General features: G+C 41.1%; 1 protein-coding gene across 3 annotated transcripts; it reads left to right on the forward strand.

Annotated features, from left to right (window-relative positions):
* The first annotated feature begins 254 nt into the window (after positions 1-254).
* GOLGA1 (golgin A1) lies at positions 255-19,869 on the forward strand. 3 transcript variants are annotated; one of them, XM_037400459.1, is made up of 23 exons: positions 255-309; positions 729-1,036; positions 2,606-2,696; positions 4,042-4,116; positions 4,604-4,701; positions 5,186-5,218; positions 5,934-6,062; positions 6,373-6,542; positions 6,886-6,997; positions 7,122-7,217; positions 7,443-7,568; positions 8,713-8,808; positions 9,228-9,323; positions 9,578-9,730; positions 9,957-10,052; positions 10,801-10,890; positions 12,034-12,136; positions 13,047-13,204; positions 13,692-13,853; positions 14,357-14,416; positions 15,239-15,409; positions 16,398-16,484; positions 17,348-19,869. In XM_037400459.1, the coding sequence occupies exons 2-23, from the start codon at positions 902-904 to the stop codon at positions 17,426-17,428; spliced, it is 2,418 nt and encodes an 805-aa protein (XP_037256356.1). In that variant the 5' UTR covers positions 255-309; positions 729-901; the 3' UTR covers positions 17,429-19,869. The 3 variants fall into 3 exon arrangements, with proteins under 3 accessions (XP_037256356.1, XP_037256357.1, XP_037256358.1); XM_037400460.1 differs by having other exon boundaries at positions 6,385-6,542; XM_037400461.1 differs by lacking the exons at positions 255-309; positions 729-1,036; positions 2,606-2,696; positions 4,604-4,701 and having other exon boundaries at positions 4,063-4,116.
* Positions 19,870-20,430: the final 561 nt, after the last annotated feature.

Below are 20,430 nucleotides of genomic sequence, written 5' to 3' on the forward strand. Positions count from 1 at the left end.
GGCCCGCCGCCCTGCCGTGTCGCGGTGTCGCCGTATCCGGGCCGCGGGCGAGCTCCGGGGCTCCTGGCCGTCCCTCACGTGTACCCCGGCTGCAGTCACCCCCCGCCGTCTTCCGGGCCTGCCCACCGAGTTTACTGTCAATAAACTGTGGCAAACGCCGGTACGGAGGCGCCGGGGGCGGGGCCTACCTCACCGCGCCTGCGCACCGGCGCGCGCCGCTTCCGGCCCGTGCGGCGCTTCCGGGTCAGCGGCGGCGGGGGAGCGGCGGCGGCCCCGGCGTCCCGGCCAGGCCAGGCCGGGCCATGGGCGGTGAGGGCCCGGGCCGGGGGGCGGGCTGGGGGCCGGGACGCAGTGCCCGCCGGGAGGCGGCGGGCTTTCGGCCGCCTCAGAGCGGGCTGTAGCCGCCGCGGACTGCCCTGCCGGGGACCGGCCGGCTCGGGCCGGGCCAGCCCTGAGCCCGCCAGGCCTGCGGGGGGAGGGGCAGCCGCCCGGGTGCGGGGACCCGCTCTCCCGGCGCTCCCGCAGCGGACACGGTGGGGGCCGGCCGTGCCTCTGAGCGCTCTCACGCCTTGGGTCCGTCTGGGTTTTTTTTTAAAGGGTACTGCTCTGCGTGACTGTGGTCGTAGCGTATTCCAACAGCTGTGACGCTAAAGGGCGTTTCGATACCCTTAAGCGTTTAATACGCATCGAAATTTTTAGTGTGGAAACCATGTCTCTTTAATTTGCAGGTACTGTTAGGCTGTGAAGGCTTTAATGGAACTAGAAATGCAGTAAAACAGTGGATGAGGCACAAAATTAAATCTTGGCATCTGGAAGCTTTAAACAGTGTTGGTATATTAAGCATATTGGAGGTAGTGGCTTTTCGAAGTCCCTGGATATTGCAGTGCTGTAGAGCATTAAAATGTTTGCAAAATTGAAGAAGAAGATAGCAGAAGAGGCCGCTATTGCTCCCAGGCCAGGAGGAGCTGCCCGGATCCCCAGGTCTGTCAGTAAGGAGTCAATTACGTCCGTGGGAGCAGACTCCGGAGATGACTTTGTAAGTTACACCTTGCTTTGAATTTTAATTCCTCTTACAACATTTCTATTATGGCTTTACAGACAGCCATTTTAAGTCTAGCATATGAGTTGAATAACGTATTGTGGTATCCTGGTAGGTGTACATCCTAATGCATAAATGAATCATTAGCTTGAATAAACTTAAATCCTGAAGAGAAAATGTTTTTCTGTTAACCACAGTACTTGGCAGGAGGCTTGCAATCCCATGTAAACGTGAGTTGCAAAGCTATCTCAATACAGAACATTGTTAAACAGACATAAAGTATTGAATACAGCTGTGGTAACATGTGAGATACCTATTGGTAAAATTAATAACTGAAGCAGTAGGAAAGCAAGCTAGATACTGGTTAGCTCTCATCTAGGTACGGACCTGTGTTTACCTCTTGGCTTCCTGGTACTCTTCCTACTCAAGTGTATTGTTTATGAGAAAGCGCATGTAGTTTTGTTGCACTCAGCTGTTGTAGTTCTCCAATGTCTGGTTTAAATTCTCTCGTTCAAAGCACTGTTTAAGCAAGCTGTATAATTCCAGGAGTGTATAGGTTAAATGAAACCCTGTAATGCTCTGGCACCTCTGCCCATTGATGGCTATCGTATTTTTGAAAACCTGGATTAAGACACAGTGTCGCACCACTGTTGGAGCCAACAGTACCCGCTGTATTGCAGCACGGCTTTTCGTTGTGCTCTTCATTTGCAGACTGCAGAATGGAGAAGTTATTTACAAGGTGGAGTTTCAACTCATTTTTTCTGAAGCTCAGCTGAACTTCCAGTTCTGTTAAGCAGAAAGTAGGAGCTGCTAATGTTTAAATACAGTCTACAATGGAAATATATTAGCATTGTGTTTTTCTGATATTTTTTTTTTGCATTTAACAAATTCTTGCATAGAAATTTAATTTACCTTGTTGTGAGTTTAGAGAACAGAAGACAAATAACAATGGCAGCTGAAGTCTTGAGTGATTTTCAGAAAACGTCTGAGAATTAGTCGTTTTAGCAATATTCATTTAAATGCTCCTAATATTGATTTATGTGAAGCAAAAAACCCTGTAGAGAATCATCAGTTGGTTATGTAGTGGATTTTGCGTGGAGAGACCATTGCATGGAAAGACTGCATTAGTGCTTAAGCGAGCTTATCTCACCTGAAGAGCGTTACTGTTTCTTTTCTACTTAGTTTTTCAAGACTTTCACTTTGAACCCACCCTGAAACCTGTACTGTAGAGCCGGATTTTTTCCCCTGCTTAGGTGTTCTATTATGCCATTTCCCCAGTGATCAGTTTGAGCAAATACTTTTCAGCTACAGATTCTATTAACAGCTTTGTATTTCCTGGGACAGGCTAGCGTTGCAGAGCTGACTGTTTAAGCCCTTACTGTTTTTCTTCTTCAGCATTTTTCTTTTTTTTACACATTCTGCTGTGCTAGTACAACTTGCCCCTTCATGTGAAAAACAGAACCATTATTCCTAGGTGCGATAGTGTTTATTGTTGGAGGGTTAATATAGGGCAGGATCACTTTTTCTGAATTTTGTAAGTTATATGAGTGTTGTTTTTCTACCAAGGCTTCTGATGGAAGCAGCTCTAGAGAGGATCTTTCATCCCAGTTGTTCAGAAGAAATGAACAAATAAGAAAACTGGAGGTCAAGCTGTCTGGTATGTGTCTTGATACATACAAACCCCTGTTACTTTAGGCATAAAAACTTAAGTGTTTTAATTCATTAAAAACACGTGGCGTTAGGTTTTGTTGAATATTGAATTGTAGCAAACCTGTTGATTGTCATCTAGGTTGCAGCCAGTATAACTGGTCTTTTATAAAGACGACTGACTCTTTTGTGCTGATCTCATGACACGTTTATGTGGATCTTTTGAACAGGTGGGATAGCTTTCTGTCCCCGTGCTCCAAATAGCGTCTTTTCCCATCTTTATTTTACTTATTCTGCGTATGTAATGCTTTGTTCTTCTGAGATCTCGTGCTGTCCTTAAAGACGTGAACTTTGAAATGAAGAAAAAGCAAAGGATTCAATGTGAAACAGTCTTGAGGCTTTTTTTCTTTCTAAGATAATACAGTGTTCTGTAAAGCTGTAATACGGGCTCTGCTCGGATGCTGCTTTCCATCCCGGTTGTGTGGAGTGGATCAGAGTGTTGGTTAAACTGTGTTACGCTGCTGCTTCCCAAAGTTCATGGAAGGCCTTGGAAAATAAGGAAAGGTTATAGCCAGCTCAGGATTGTTTTTATTTATTCTGGAAACTTATTAGGCTCCTGTTCAGTTCAAGAAAATACAAGATTCAGAAATGATTTCACATTGCGATTTGAAAGGGCAAAGTGTTTGTCTGTTTGCATATGGCAAACTTAAAAGTGCCAGTTGGGGCTTAGTACGAGAGAGGGAGGCTCTAAGTATCAAGAGACTCATGCAAGCAGCCCAGTCAGTAAATCCTCCTTTCCATTGCATTAATTAAACTTCTCCAAGGTGTGTGTGTGTATTTTGTTTTGGTTTTTTTGCATCTGCCTGCCTTGTCAGTTCTGCTTGGCAGGCACAGTAGCAGTAAGAATGCATAGCCAAGTGGGAGCACCAGCTCAGCCTCAGAGATACTGGCTGACTCGAACAACAAGCAGTATGGATCAAGGATGCAAGCATCGTCTGATGAGAGAGACCTTTCCTAAACAGAGTTAAATAGATCACTGTTCTTAAAGAAAGTAAGAAGTGGGGATAGTCCTTTCTCTAGTACTGCCTTTTTTTTGTGTAACTGGCATGCTTAGGACAGGTCCTCCTGTTTGTACCAACCATTTACCCTGTGGACAGTATTGGAACTATTTGCTTGTGTTCATTGTTATGGTCACCCAAGTTTTCCTCAGCAGCAATGATTTTCTGATTGAGAAAATCATCGTCGTTTTCCACTCATCGTTTTTTCTTTTTTTTTCTTTCTTTTTTTTCCCCCTAAAAAATTCCTTCCCCAATGTCTGTTCATTCCTGGTCTGTGATTCTCCCTCCTCACACAAGATTATGCTGATCAGATCCGAAACTTACAGAAGATAAAAGAGAAGCTTGAAAATGCATTAGAAAAGCATCAGGATTGTACGTACTTTTCTTTCTCCTTTTTGTTGTCTTTTTTTAAGTTGAAATTTGTTATGGTTGGAAGGAAACGGATGGGTTTGATGTACAGATGTTGTAAATCATTTTCTTTCAAACTTTGCACCTCTAGGTTGCAAAGAATCGGAACACAAGTTCTTGTTTACAGTGTCAAAAGCAGTAGTATGTTGGCTGTTGAACAAAGTTGTTGTTATAATCCTTTTGCCAAGTTTGGGGCTGACATGCAGGAGACCTTTTTGAAACCTGCAGCTTTATTATAATCCACTGAGGAACTGTCTTCTGTTATTGCTGGTATTTGTCCAAGGTGCAAGCGGTGTGAAGTAATAAGTGGTACAGCATTAGTGCTAGAGAGTCAAGATGGGGCTAATCACTTGCAGAAGCAGTTCTTTAAAGTTATAAATAACTTATAGAAAATTGAGAAGCAATTTTAAAAGATGAGTTTTTAATATAGCTGGTGATTCTCTGTTGATAGCCTCCATGAGGAAGTTTCAGGAGCAGAATGAGGCTCATCAAGCCAGTCGAGCCAAGATGGCTGAAGGAATGGCTTTGGCCTTAGAAAAAAAGGACCAGGTAACAGAGCTTGAACAGCTTGACTTTTGATCTGAGTGCATGACCTTGATATTTGGGGCAGGTGTGTCACCATTAATTAAAATAGTTGTTCAGTGTCATGTATGCTTAGCATGTCAATGCTGAGGAAAGAAGGGAGCAGTAAGTTCAAATGCCAGAAATGGTGTAGGACGTGCCATTGTTCTGCCTGTCCTTGTTGTTTTTAAAGAGAGCACACAATTTGTAATGAAAGGTTAAGCTTGCACTTGTTCGGTAAGATTCAATTGCAGTAGACCTGTTGTCACTTTCATTTTACATACACAAAGCTTATGTCTTCAGGTAGCATAAATGATTCCTCAGCCTTACACTAGCTGTTACTTTTCTTTTGCTGGTTGTTTTTTTAATCATTATCACAAGTTAGTATCTCTGTCCTCCCTCCATAATTGCTGTCCTTGAAAGTCTACAAATTGATTTTGATTATTTTTTTTCTCCTTTCTTTCTTGTTCAGGAGTGGACGGAAAAACTGGGTCAAGTTGAAAAGGTAATTAATTTTTGGGAGCTTTTTTTTTTTTACCCAGTGTGTATGTGTATTTGTAACCACCAGCCTGCACACTTCTGACAGCTCAACTCTGTTCAGCCCTTTTTATTATTTGATCACTGTTCAGTGGAAGAGGCCAAACATTTCCTTTTGTTACCAGCCCCAATGCTTCAGGACATACTTCTGGAATTATTTTTCAGTGGGGCAGTAAAGAATGATGGGTTGTGATGAAGATGTACTTCTGTAAGACGGAACAATAGTTTCCTTTATTACAGAGGAGGCAGCTGGGATGCAGAAGGAGGTAGCGACTTGGGCTGAGGCATTGCAGTAGGTTGTCTGTTTTACAAAATGAATGAAACTGTTTGGAAAGGATTTTTTTAGTGCAGGATTTCAGTCTTGTTATTCAGCTGGTTAGCTTAGCCTATTTTAAAGTATCTCTAATTATTAAGACATTATACATGCTACTATTTGCTGTCCGTTTTTAAGAGTTCGGTTAGGTGATCTTTGGCTGCGATGTAATGAATACAGAAATATTTCTGAGATTTTTTGAAGTTCAGTAATTTGCTGCGCATTGCCTACTGCAACATGAATGTGGAAAGAGTTTCTAGTTCTATGTGTAGCACCATCAGAGCGCCTTACAGCTGCAAGACAAGGTTCCTTGACTTGAAATGAGCATACAGATATTCTTGGATTCCTTTTGTTTCTGTTGGTTTATCAGGAAAAAAAAATGCTTGAAACACAGTTACAAGAAATGAGGGAGCAGAGTTTGAACCTCTTTCAAAAAAGAGATGAAATTGATGAACTGGAGGGCTTTCAACAGCAGGAAATTGCCAAAGTTAAACACATGGTAAGATTGTTTAAAATTTTTTTTTCCTTTTCCAAAAATTTCTGTTAAAATACCAAGTTAGTGGTAGCTCTGCATTAATTGTCTTTTTAGTCTTTATGCTTTGTATAGAGTATTGGTCAGTGTCAAAATCCTAGCAGTAGATACATGCACACAATGCTACAAAGTTTATTTCAGCGGTGACTTTTCTGGTAGTTACTTGTTCTCGTTTAATTCATCTCATAACTTAATAAAAAAGACAAGTTTCAATGAGAAGTCTTTATCAGTATTACTGGGTCATCTGTATTGTCAAAGATAACATTCTAATATTCAGCTTTTGAAAAAGGAAGAATCTCTGAGCAAAACTGAGCAGGAACTAGAGATGTGCGCTCGAGAACTAACCCACACTAAAGAGGTGCTTCAGGATGCAAGCAAGGAGTCATCGGGCCTCAGGAAAGATCTTCAAGAGTTGCAGCAGCAGTTCTTGGAGCTAGAGGCACAGAGGTATTTTTGGAAGAGTTTATATATATATATAGCAAGTTGACTGAATAATTGCTTCTGGTATGCTGATGTGGATGTAAATGCCAAGTTTGTATTTCTTTTCAAGTCAATTAAAGTAGTACTTGTTTAGGGTTTTGTAAGCTTGTTGTAATGATTTCTTTTTTTGCATAGTTTGAATGCTTAACTGTCACTTTTTTTGGAAAATGTATAATCAACCAGTGGCTGATTTTAGGACAAGAAAATCTTGTTGTTGCTTAGTCCATTTTCATAAGCAGCAGATTTATCTGCTAAAGTTTATATTTTTCTGCAACGGTATGTCACTTTTTCTTATTCTCTTTCTGTGAAGAGATGAACTAATGACAGCTGAGACAAATGCAGAAAATAAGATCACTGCTCTGGAGTTAAGAGAACAGGAGCTACAAACTGTCATTCAGCAGCTTTCTGTAGACTTGCAAAATGTAAGTTTGAGTTAAGTGAGATTTGATTCGAAGGGCTCCTTGTCTGCAGAAGTTAGATTAGATATCAGTTATGTGGTTTTGGAAATCTTAAGTTTCAGAGCAAGTAATTTCTCAAAATTTTTAGGCTCGAGTTGCTGGTACTGGTTGTGAGAAGAGACTGGAAATGCTACGGGTGGAGCATGAATCTCTGAAGGTGGAATACGAACAACACAAGCAAAAGGTTAAGTGTTTTCAGATGCACCTGCTGTTGGCTGGTTGTAAAGGGGTATGCATCTGGGTAATGCACTGAGAGTTTGACATTTGGTGTCTAGAAAGTGTTTTAGGACCATGTTGTCTTTTCAGAGAGGACTTTTCTCTTTCTAATGGCACTTTTTAAAGTCAAACCACAATGGATTAGCTGAAAGCTTCATTACAGAAAAGATTCTGTGATTTCTTGTTCTTACAGATGACTCTTGAATTTGCTGAGAGGAATAAACTTGCTGAACAGCTGCAGGAAAAAGTGTCTTCCTTAGAAAAAAAGCTAGAAAGAAATCTTTCAGGGGATGAACATGTGCAGGAACTACTCAAAGAGGTAATTATACATTTATAGACTGCTTAAAAGTGCAATCTCAGTGAGAATTATTTATTTATTTTTTATTTAGGACATAACATTACTTCTCACACATAGAATATATGATGATGTGATGCAGGCACATTTGTCCCTGCCATGTATATTGGCACACTGTCTATGCTGGACAGAATTGTGTAGGTGACTAATCAAGCCGGTTCATGTAGATAATTGCACGGATGTCTCTATGGGTCTTTCTGCCTGTCTGTTTAGGCAATGCATCTGACTGCTTAGAAGCAAAAGAGCAGCTTTTTAACATCCCCACAGTAGGTGGAATGAGTTGAGAGTTTTATTGGTTAGTCCTTACAGAGAACAGCGAACTCTTCTCGTTGTTCTTTGTCTTCTATTATCATGACTTGCAAAGCATTGGGACAGGAAGGGGAATTGGTTTTGCACATAGGTATACAAACACAACGTTGTATATTGAAAACTTGAGTCTCAGAACTCTTTAGAAACAGCTGAAAACAGAAAGAACTTGGCTTTGGTTAATGCCCTTTCTCTCATTACTTCTCCAACTCTTTCCCAGGCACTGATGCTCCTGTTGGGAACAGTTTGGAGCAATGTTTCCCCAGCTGGGTGACAGGGAGACGAGGTCAGGCTTGCCTACCAGACGCATCAACTTGATGTTGTTATGATAGAATAACTTGCTTTAGGAAACTCGAGCCAGTTTAAAGTCCATGTAGCAGTAGTAAAACATTTTGGAAAGTAACTACCATAATTAGCAAATGTTTTACCCTGTTTTGTATTTGCTGTGATGCAGGAGAAGTTAAGCTTTCAGAAAAAATTTTTTGATCACTTAAACTTGGCCTGGGTTAGAAAATTATGACCTAGCTGCTGATTAGGGTTTACATCTGAATCACGACAAGATGCCAGTGAATTTCTTATTCCTAGTAGCAAGTTGTCATCCCCAGGGCAACGTGATCTGTGGAAGCCCTATGCAGTAGCTTGCTGGTTCCCAAAAGCGAAGCTGCATTGCATATCAAAATAACTGTTCCATTTTAGTTTGACCTTATTAATGAAATAAAAAGAAAAATCTTAATTAAAAAACTCAGCAATGTATCTCTTTGTCCCTCCTTCCTCTTGTTCTTCATCTCAATGTAATCTTCAGAAAACTACTCTTGAGCAGAAACTGGATGAAACTAGGCAGCAGGTACTAACAGACAGAACGCATCACACTGAGACTGTGAACCGATTGGAAACACAGGTAGATAATTTTTATTTCACTACAGATTTCCACCTTGTGCTCTCAGCCAAAAGTGAGACTGCATGTCACATCTAATCTTGAAAGGCCAGTCTAACTGATCAGTGTCTCTGGTCATCTTGCTACCTTCAGTGGTGGAGAAGGGCCTAGAGGTTATGAAGTTAGAGATTTCATGTGTATCTTCCCTATCCTAAGAAACAAATAGCTGAAGTGCAAGCATTGTACTTCAGGGGGGTAGTGCACCAGGTGTGGTGAAATGTTCTTAAAAGCAGCATGTATCAAGTAGGCAGTGTGTCTGAACTACACTGGCGTTGTGTTTTTAATGTTTACCTTCCCCTATTGGGTCATCCCACATTCTGTATGTTTATTCTAATAACATAGATGCCAACAGATAAGAAATTTAATGCATGGTTATATTTTAGAATAAAGAACTGGAACAAAAACTACAAATTGCAGCAGAAGCATTGAAAAAGAGCAAGGAAGCAGCTGCTGAACAGGATCTGAAGATCCAGAAATTGGTAAGTCTCCTGCAGGATGTTTCACTGACCAGTAGCAGATTAGCATCTCCAGAGACACTCACTCCTGTTTTTTTTCATTGCTCAAGTGTTTTCTTACTGTTTGTCTCCTCAACTGGTGTCTGTCTATGAGTAAGTGATGCTGCTGCTAAAGGAATAGCGTTGCTTCAGTTTGCGTATGTCTCTCATGGAATGGTGTCCAATTCTTGTCAGAACTTCAAAATGTTATTAATGTAGTGTTTATTTCTCTGATCTAGCAAACTGATCTAGAGGATGAAAGAAGTAAACTACAGCAACAGATTTTGAATGAGAAACATCAGTACGATCAGAAAGTTACTGGGCTGGAGTCTCAAATTGCTGCTCTTGAAACAGCTTGGGAATTTGATAAAACAGCTGCTCAGCAAAAGATTGTAAGTACAGAAACTGTTCAGTGGGCCATGTTGAGTCTTCTCAAAATGTTAACATGGCACATAGACCTTGCGTGTTGTCTGAGTGTTTTTATTCAGCACTCCTAGCATTATAATAGAAAATCGCATACTTTTAAGAAACTAAATACAGAGCATTTGATGTGTTTAATTGTTTAAACAAAGCATTAGAATAATTGTACCTACTATTTAAACAATCTTTATTTTTCAGACCCAGCTGGAAAAAGAAAATAAAAGTCTTAACAAAAGCAGAGAAGAGTATGAGAGCTCTTTAACAAAGCAAGAGTCTGAATTGAACAGGCTAAAGGTAAGGGCTTAATTGGTCAGTGACCTTGGTTAAATACAGAGCCAAGTTTGAGAAACAGTTAACGGCAAAGTGTGTTACATTCTCAGTACTTGGATTCACATTACATTCAGGTGTCATGTACTGTAACATTCAGCTGTAAATCATCTTTGGTACTCAGTAGGAATGCATTTGAGGAGCATTACAAATGGCTCATCCTTTTCTGAAGCAGAATGCTTGGGTCTGCCTAAATCAGGCAGAAATAATACACTCCTGTATTGTCAGGCATGAAGAGCTTTTAAATCCTGTTAGCAGTAATGAATACAGAATGGTTCAACATCAAATTCCACTCATAGCGTTCAAAACAAAAGCTGAAAACTTAAGTTGGTCAGGTATTTACAGCTCATACGCAGACTTTCAACTGTAGTTTTATGTTGTTGAAAGCTGGTTTTTTCTGTAGCTACTCTTGGATGCACAAATGGAGTAAAGATCAGTTGTAGGAAGGAACTACTTTGTAATAGAGACTTCAAGCTAAAAGATTTTTAAAGCATTTGAATATAATACATATGGCCTCTTACATCAGTTCTGTGTTGCTCTTACATGTGCAGATGGCAGCTGTGCAGTAAAACAAAACAGTAACTCATTCGGAAGCATAAACTGGTGTGTCAGAACACCCTTCAATTCTAGTTGCTAATAGATTTGAGTTTAAAGATGAGAGACTGACTTGATTTTAGTTGTCTCAAGTAACCTCTGAATTACTTTTGTTTTGCAGAACGAATTGAGCAGCAGAGAGACTGTCAGCATTGAAATTGCTAAAGCATTGGAAGAAACACGAAAACAGAGAGAGGAATTACAACAGCAGGTTGGTTAATACCAACAGTCTGAAATATATTTGGGTGCTCCCCACCTTTCACAGACCAGACTAGATTTGTACTTAATTATCATAAGAGTCAAGAACATTAATCAGAATCATATCCTCAGCATGCAAGACAGCAGAATATAAAACGCTGCTGACTGCAGGGTTGGGGATGTTTGTAAGTTTGCAGGCTTAGGAGTTATAGCAAGGTGTGGCAGTTGAATATGAACAACAATATGAACCTGGAAGACCAGGTAGTAGCAAGTTGCTCGGAATGAAGGTGACTGGTGTTTCAGAGCCCTTTCCATCGCTAAGCTGGTATGTAGTCCCAGTGGGCCAGGCATCCTGAGCCATTGACTGACTAGTTGGCAGTTTGTTTTAAAGAAACCTATTCATTCTGTTGTTCCTTTCAGTGCTTATATCACATCTTTGTCCCTCTGAAGCGTAGCAGTTGTAAAACTGTAGATTTCCTCGTAGGGAGGAGGTTGTATCCAGTAACCAAATGCAAATCCTAGATACAGTTGTTCTGCTCTTATTAAAAACGGTCATGGTGGATAACATGAGCTTGTGTTTGCTTAAGCTAGGAACTGCCAACTGAGCAAGTCTGACTGAATTTAATCCCATTTTTTGGTTTCTTTGTTCTCCTGGGGCTGCTGGAGGTCTGGCTGTAGGTAGAAGGCTGTGAGGCGATGGTCGGCTGGTTTAGTTCAGCAGCTGTTTTACAGCTGCTGCCCAGTGGTGATGAGGCCGTTCTGACTGTGGCACAGGGCTTATCAGAAGTGAAGGTGGTTTAGCTCTTACAGCACACTGATCTCATTAAAAAGCACTGAAGTCAGCATTGTACAGGTGATGCCTTCTCTGGATAGATCCCAGACGTCCACATTACATTACTTGTAACAGTAATGCTGCACAAACCACTTTTCCAAGGTATTGTATTGGCTAGCACAAAGTTCAGGCAGCCCCTGCTGGTTACAGATACCAGCCACTGCCTTTTACTGCTACATAAATTCTTCTGCAGTTCTTCCCATGGAAAAAAAAAGTATTAAAAAAAATTGGAACCTCTGAGGTATGTTGAAATCTTTCAATGTCACCTTCTAGTTTTATATCTTGAATGACGTGTGTGTGTGTGTGTGTTTGCCTGCTTTGAAGGTTTCACATATGGCTTCCTTAATAAAGGAAAAAGACCAGCTGATTGAGGAAAAAGGTGATATGCTTCTGAAACAGAAGGAAGAACTAAACCAACTCAGTCAAGGTTAGTCCCAGCAAGCCTACTGTATCCCAGACAGCTTCATCTAAGTACACTCTTTGGTTCTGGGCTTGCCTGGTAGATTATAATATTGTGTATATATATATATATAATAATTCTAGATTTCTCTTCCACATTTAATCTACTAGCATTTTCAAAATCTTTTATCTTTCAATAACAGTTGGGCAGTCTTTCTACGGGGTCCTTAAAAACAACCACTTCTTAAAATCAGTGTCTTATGTTTATACACCATAAAGTTAAAACTCTTGCTGTACTTTTTGTAAATTATTTTTTTGCACAAAACGTGAAATAAATGATAGAGGTCAAAAACTGCTACTTCATTGCACTGCTTTAAAAACTGTGTTTGCTTGAAAGATTATGTACGTTCTTACAGAACAGCTTTAAACTGATATTCCACACTAATACTAAAAAATGAAGTGCAGTCGTCTTCATTGAGTTCCTCGCCGCACCGTGTTTATCTTGTGTGTTGCCATTATTTAGAAAGGGAGCAAAACTTTAGCCCTTGTTGCACCATTCCCTCGGCTAGCCATGTGCTGATAGCCACTTGGGCCAGCTAGCCATTTGTGCTCACAGCTTGGCCCCAAGTGTTCCTGTGCAGTCACAGCACAAGTCACACAGACATTTGATGGGGGTCTTTTAGAGCAGGTCTAATTGATAATTATGTTGTTAAGTACTAAAATCGCCCTGACTTTCAGACAGTTAGAGGCTGCTCGTCTGCAAAAACATGCACATGAGTTTGGTTGGCTTAAATTCCATCATCTTTCTGTCTTTACAATGGAACAAGACAAAAAGGTCAGGATTTACTATCACTGTAACTTGTTTCGTTTAAGAAAAATAATTAGAAACTCCCATTCGATTCAGTAGACTGATACTAAGCAGGTCTCTCCTTTTGCAGATCGTGAAGCTGTCTTGCTGCAAATGCATCAGTTGCAATCTGACATAGAAGCCAGTAATAGCCAAGCAGTGGAGAAAGAAGAAACAGCAAGAAAGGAAATTGATGAACTGAAGTTGCAGATACAGGAGTGCCTGCTAGCCAGAGAACATGAGAAAAATGTGAGTGCAGTTGCAAATCTGATCTGTTCAGACTTCTCAAGAAGATAAGTGGGTGTCTGAGAGACCCCCAGTTCTGTCATGCCTGGTGATACATGCTTGGAGCTGTTTCCTCTGACAGCTTGCTCGTGATCTGAAACAGAGCAATGTAAACCACAATTATTTGTTGCTCTCTGTCTTCCTCAGAAAGCTGTTTCCTGTCAGACCTGCAACGGGTTTATGAAAGCCAACCCCTTATTTCATTTGACTCATAAAATGTCTTGAGACAATCATTATGAAACCAGTGAGACAGAGACCCAAAAGTAGTCAGCAGGCCAGTGAGAGATGTAGCCAGCTAGATCGCCACTAATGCTTTCTGGTTTAAAAAGCTACCACCACCATCCCACCACAAAAACCACCACCAAAAAGAAATCAAGATTTCTCGCTGGGGAGTGTTCATGGGCTGCAAATGTCGTGATCCATCTCCAATTCACTCATCGTTTTTTTGTAGGCTTTAGAACTGGAGGAATCGATGAGCACGTCCAACAACAAGCATTTCCATTCTCCAGAAAATCGTGTGGTGGAACAGAATGGAGAGGTAGCAGCTGCAGACATCATTCAACTTCAGAAAGATAACAGAGAGCTGGAACAGCAAATTGCTGAGAAGAACAAGGTGAACTGAAACAGCAGAAACAGCTGTTAGTCTTTCCCATTTTAAGTAGGAAGCCAAATAATTGGTGCTGCCCATCCTGCAGCCTTAGAAGGACAGGCTTACCAAAATGGCAGATACAATTTGTATCCACTATTCTGGATTGTACAAGGATCTAGGAACAGTGGATAAAAACTACAGCCACAATTGCAGGTATCCTTATCTATTGTGGAGGCCTGATGCACCAAATGATACAGTTCACAGCTTTCCTGCAGACCCCTTTTGTGTGAATTCAGTTCGCTTCCACTGAGCTGTCGCGTGAAAGCCCAAGTATCCTTCACGTGCCTGCTAACACGTGCAGCTAGAAAGGCAAGATGTGTATGTTGCTTCCTTAGAGCTGTCAGCATTGTTTAACGATTGTTTTATTCGTTACACTTGTTTGTCATGGGTTTTTCCAGAGATCTGTGGTTCAGAATGTGTGCTGACAGCGAATACTGGATTAACACTCTCCTTTGCTGTGCTTACAGATGATAAAGCAGCTACAGCAAAGAATGACAGAACTCAAGAAAACCCTCCAGAAAGAGTTGGTAAGGGTTATGTTTTTTCAGTCTCTTCAGGTGGCATTTAATGAGTTACTTGCACAACTAATTCCAAAACCGTGACTGCTAGCTAGAGCATATTTTTTTTTTTACTAGGGATGTCTGCAGTTTGCTTGTGTTTGCAGGCAGATTGGTGAACCCTTAAATTAAGGAATTACATTATTCTGGATCATTGATTGAACAGATGGTGTGCAGGTGTCTATCACCACTTGGCTCTTGCAACAGAGTTTTAGCTACAGAAGGCCTGTGTTTGGTAACTTGGGCATTTAATACGTTTCCATAGAGTGAACAATGGAGTTTGATTGCTACTTAGCTGCCATTCAGCGAAGTTTTACCGTGGGAGTGATACCTGCCCCAGTGAAAGCTTCCCTTTAATCTCTATTACAACAGTTTTCCTCTCCTAGAAAAAAATCTTCTAATTAAAAAAAAATTAACAGGATTTAAAAATTGTTGGTTTTGTTCTGAGCTAGTAAACTGTTTTGAACAGAGCCTATGTTTGAAAGGCACAGAGCAGATTAGTGAAAAAAGAAAATCATCAGGTGATAGTTTCTACCATGGAGCCAATTCCATGCTGGTTTGGGTAATGTACACATAATGCTCACGGCAATTAGCTTCTGTCCTGGAGTCTAGGGACAGGTGAAGATGTTTCTCTGCTGTAATCCCGTGAAGGATGAGACACTTGTCCTATTGATGCCCAGGTTGTACCCACCTTGTGGATACAAGCCCTCTGTATTGGGTATCTTGCACTTGACTCCTCTCCCAGTGTCAAGCTGACAGAGTCTACAATGCATTTCTCTTTTCCTTTTTTAGAAAATAAGGCCTGATGGTGAGGTACTCGAAGTACGTGAAAAAGCAAATTCTGAAGTGCCTAATGCTTCTGTGACTGTCACGAACAACTCTGATTTAAATGATTCAAGGGAGATAAACTTTGAATACCTTAAACATGTTGTCCTAAAGTTCATGTCCTGCCGGGAATCTGAGGTAAAGATGTACACTGACCTTCTCTTTCTAGGCCTGTCTTTCTCTAGAAACTGCCACCTGTTACCTGCTAAGGACACTTCTGTACCAATTCCATACTTCTACGCTTAACAAGTTGTTGACTGATTCAGGACAATGAAGCCAAATGGCTAACAATGATATGTTTGGAAGCACAGATTATTATGAACTAAATGAAAAGGAAATGTGAATTTTTAAGAGGTTGTTAAGTCTGGAGATAAAAGATCTGAAGCTACAAGACATTCCTTCTGCGCTACTCTGTAAAGCATATGGAGTGTGTAATTAGGGTAGCTGTACACTTAAGACAAAAAAATCCCAAGAAAAAGACATAAACCACTTGCTGTTGATCTGTAAGAGGCAATACCGAGCGCCTTTGGAGCTCCTTCACGTTCGCCACATTGTGTCAGAAAAGTTAAAGGTAAAACATTATGCCAGCAATATACTTCGCTTAATTGCAAGTCAGTGCGTAAGATGAACAAATAATCGTGCAGCCCCGTGGTATCCAGATTGCTTGACTCCTTTACTAACTCTGCATTGTGTGCCCCATTCAGAATATTAGCACTTTAGAGTTAATACACTTAAGCGTATATTACAAATGCCATGATTCTTTCCTGCCTACATGCTGGTTTGATCAACTTTTTAAGTTTTTGAAGTTTTAAAGTTTTTAAAAAACTTTGGGTGCCACAGGAGCCAAGCTTCTTCTCTAATTAGCTAGGCTCCCCATTTGTCGTCTTTCCCCAAAATATGCGAGCCAATGTTAAAGAACAGAAAGCCAGGAAACGTACAGCAGAAGTAAGGCACAGGCCATCCCAGTCTGCTGGAGCTGGGGATAACGGAAGGCTGCTGGCCGGCTCTTTGCAGTTGTGACTGAGAAGTCTGTGACCAAACCTACAGAAAAAGCTGTGCTGCACCATAGTCCAGAATATAGAGCCTGAGAGCACCATAAGCAACAAAATACTGTGGTTTCTTTCAGGCATTTCATCTAATTAAAGCTGTGTCTGTGTTACTGAATTTTTCACAAGAGGAAGAAAACATGCTTAAAGAAACTTTGGAGTACAAGGTAAGGGTTTGTTCCACTTACAGTCTCTAATGAGATGCCCAGCAGATGGAATGACAGTTCTTAGATGCTGGGAGATGATGAAAAGTATCTTTTCCAAATACTAGCTACAATAATAAATGTAACATATTATTAAAATTGTAGCTAATCACATATGTACCTGTTGGAAATTGTCCATTTCAGTGAGGGAGACGGCAACTTCCAGTGCTTCAGAGGAGTGGCAACACAGTTTTGCCCAGCAGACTCAGTCTGTGGAGGGAAGCTGGGAGCTCCCTGCTAGAGTACAGTCAGATGTTTAAAAGCAGGAAGCCGAATTCTTGGTTTGTCATTTTGATGCTGGGCTAGACACCTAGCTCCGTTTCTCCTTTCTGTTCCATAAAATCAGATCTCCTGCGCATCCCGGGCTATGTGGCTCTCAGTGAGTGTTTGTAACTGAGTACTACCTCAGTTCCTTCCACATCCTGCATTCATCTCTGCCCACTCGGTAAGCTGGACGTGTTCAGCCTACGTGGGATTGCAGCTGAGGGAGATTCCCTCGCCATCTTGTTCAGGGAACAGTTTAATGCTGGATTAACTGAAGGTCCTGTGTTTAAATGACTAAATTTGTAATTATTTTAAAGGAGTATATCTAAGCGTAATCTTCCGTCATCTTCACTTGTGGAAGGTGGATGCTGTTTCTTCCAGGTCTGATTGTGTGAAACTGTCTTCGCTTCTGCAGTCTGAGGTCTGCAGTGTTCTGTTTTCTAAATAGTTCTTTCCATCAAGTGATGGAGAGATGCCTATGTACCATATTCTTTCTTTTTCAGATCTTCAGCTTCTTAAAAGTGTGAACGTAGCATAACGTGTATTGTTCTTTCCTGTCCTAGATGTCATGGTTCGGGTCAAAGCCATCTCCTAAAGGCAGTATCCGGCCGTCTATCTCGAGCCCAAGGACACTGTGGCCTTAAGGGAACTTGAAAATGGGCAGTCAGCATCTAGCCACTTTTTTCTGTGAAAAGAACGCTGAACACACTAATTCAGGTGTGTCTTAATCACTGTCATTGCAGTATTTTGTACAAGAACTTTTGACACTGTTTACAAAATTAATACCGTGCAAGGAGAATTTTCACTACGAACTGAAACGCTTCTTCCGGGTGTGACTCTGGGACTGTCGTCTCGATGGTCTTAATGGAAGTCAGCTCCTTGTGCTCATCAGTCTTGTTTCTTGGCACCAAAGGGTAACGTTAACCTCACTAATACCGGTGCTGGCAGTTCAAGCTTCTAACACGTGCATCTGTTATGATGGTGATTCCGGCTTCTGTTATGGAGTGCCAGAGTTGAGTAGCTCTAGGCACAGGAAAGCTTCCTTGTCTCGCTGTGGAAAGTAAGCAGAAAAAAAAAGTAATTGTTGGCAGTACTGTATTGAGTTTTTGACAGTTTGAAAAGCCTTTCAAAGAACAGGAGCAGGAGCTTTAACCAAAAAAAGAAATCTGCCTTGCCTTGTTATACTGACATAACTAATAGTTCGCGTTTTTTCATATCACTGTGTAATTTAAGGTGCATATATCCTGGCCTGCAGTCCTGAAGGCTGCATGTTGATGATGATTATTTAATTTGAGAGCACAACTTTAGAGTTGTCTGATTTTACTTTTCTTAAAGAAAAATAATATTTAAAATGGTCTTAATTATAGTACCTAATACTCGGTCGCCTTTAAAACTAATCTATTAGCCTGTACCATAGGTTGTTAGCATTGGGAAGAAGGGGTAGTAAACCATTTTAAATTTTTAAAGCTGAATTCCAGGTATTGTAAATGTACACTGAGAATACCTTTTATTTTTAAAAAATAATAATAATCTAGTGACAAACAGTGAAGAATATTGGTATTAAAGACTTTGATTTTTACTTCTTTTCTTCCAAGTCTGCTAGCAACAAATCTTCATAACCAGTATCCGCCTCTTTGGTTGTGGTTTTCTGTACTTCAAATACTGATGCTTAAAAACTGTTATGCACATGTAGTGGGCTGTTAACTGTGTCCTAACTACATGGTAAAAGAAACGCTGCTCATGAGGTTTTTGTGTTCGAAGGCAAAATTCAACTCTTAATGAATAAATCTTTGTTCCAGCAGCTTGCTTTCCCTCTCCTTTAAGAAAAGGGGACCAAGGTGGTATTTGTCGCATGGAGTGGAAGCACAATTTTGCCCATAGTTATTAATACCAAACACTGCACCATCTAGATGAAAATGGGAAGCAGCAGTAAGTCTGACTTCTTAAAAACGGGACATATTTTTTAAAAAACCACATATGGAATTCGGTGAGCAGGCTGCAGTTCTAGTAATTCTCTGACAACGAGGTTTGTGTTACTAACAATGTCTTTGCTAAATACATTCGAGAAAATTCAAGCTGTCCTCTAGTGGAGATAGAGTCGCTGTTCAGGTTTTAAGCTTTGCTTTGCTAACAGGGGCACGACCTTGGTGGCGGCAGTCGAGATGTACTGTTAGAGTTCCAGCACGTGAGCAGGCTCGCGAAAGGATCCTCCCACGGGAGGTCCCGTTACCAGAGCAGTAAATGTGCTGCAGACCCCTGCCCTGGCTGCCCTCCCCCGTTGTTACTCGGCTGTACCCAGGCGCAGGTACTCGCCATAGCTATCACCTTGGCACAAGTGACACTCCTCCGTTTAGAGCTAGGTTGTATTTATTTGAAGTTGAGAAAACCAACAGCGTGTTTTTAGTACACTAAAGCTTGTCCAAACAGTCTTCAGTAACCTGATCTACGGCACTTAAGCATAGCATAGAGAAGTTTATGGGAAGAGCACAACTCTGCTCTAATATGAAAAGAGACAATCAAAAATAGATTTGTATCAATTGTTTCTCTACTGAAACAAAGCTGGGGCAGGATAACCCTGTTGGTTCTGAGAAGATTTTATTCTTCAAGGTCTTTTTCTTTACAATGACCCTTTGCCCTGCCCTACTTCTGTGGGACCAGAGACCAGGGGACAGGGTTCCCTCTGCTCGCCCTGATGCCTGCTGAAATGACTAATCGGTTTATGTTGATCCTGGCTTGAAAGGTTACTGCTGAACAGTAAGAGAAGCAGTACAGGCAGCCTTCAATAGAGTGGCAAAATAAAAGCTTAGATTATATACTAACACTTCAATTTAAGATCCCAAAGCTCATACAGGATCAACTTAACATAAATTACTTCTTAAGTGTTGAATTTTCTTTAGATAGCAGAGCAAGAATGGTGTGTATACATATATTAAAAAGCTAATGCACTTTTCCTTGTATAAGAACAGTGGTATACATAATCCTTTCTATGGCCATTGGATTTCTTTCCTTCTATGCTGTAAATATGGATTGTATTATGAAACACTATGAAATTTGTGGTGCAATACATTTTGGATCAAAACCCTAATCTTGATTCTGTTCTCTTTATAGTTCTGGTTTTCTCCACTGGGATGCTGTAGCTATTTAAAATCGAGAGACTTTTAAAGCATGAACCAAACACCACCTTCCACCCAGGGTGTCAGCCATGTAATTAAGGCCTCTCTTCCTCATAGGGAGTTACTCCAGGAATGAGGCAGAGTGCTTATGCCTCCTAAAATCACTTCTCACCAGGGACAGCTGCTGCTGCACTTTTAGCAGCTGATGAAAACACTGACTGGAGCAGGGCCTCCCGGAGCAGCTGCTTCTCTTGGTGTATGCGCTGTTCGTGCCAAAGGCAGGCTCCTTGCCAGCAGGTAAAAAGCTGCCAGACTCCCCGTGTGCGCCACCGAGGGATGCCCTACAGCCCCCTGGCCAGGGGTGCTGTAAATACGCTGTCAGCGATGGTTTGAGTAGCGGCACCCTTCTGTCCAGACGTCGGGATAAGCCACCTGTGCGTACTGAGTCAAAGCAGCTCATGTTGCTGTACTCAAGCCCTTCAGAATGTGAGGATATACTAATACATAAATAATAAGTTCTTAAGTATATATTC

This window comes from Falco rusticolus, chromosome 9 (assembly GCF_015220075.1).
Source record: "Falco rusticolus isolate bFalRus1 chromosome 9, bFalRus1.pri, whole genome shotgun sequence".
Classification (NCBI taxonomy): Eukaryota; Metazoa; Chordata; class Aves; order Falconiformes; family Falconidae; genus Falco; species Falco rusticolus.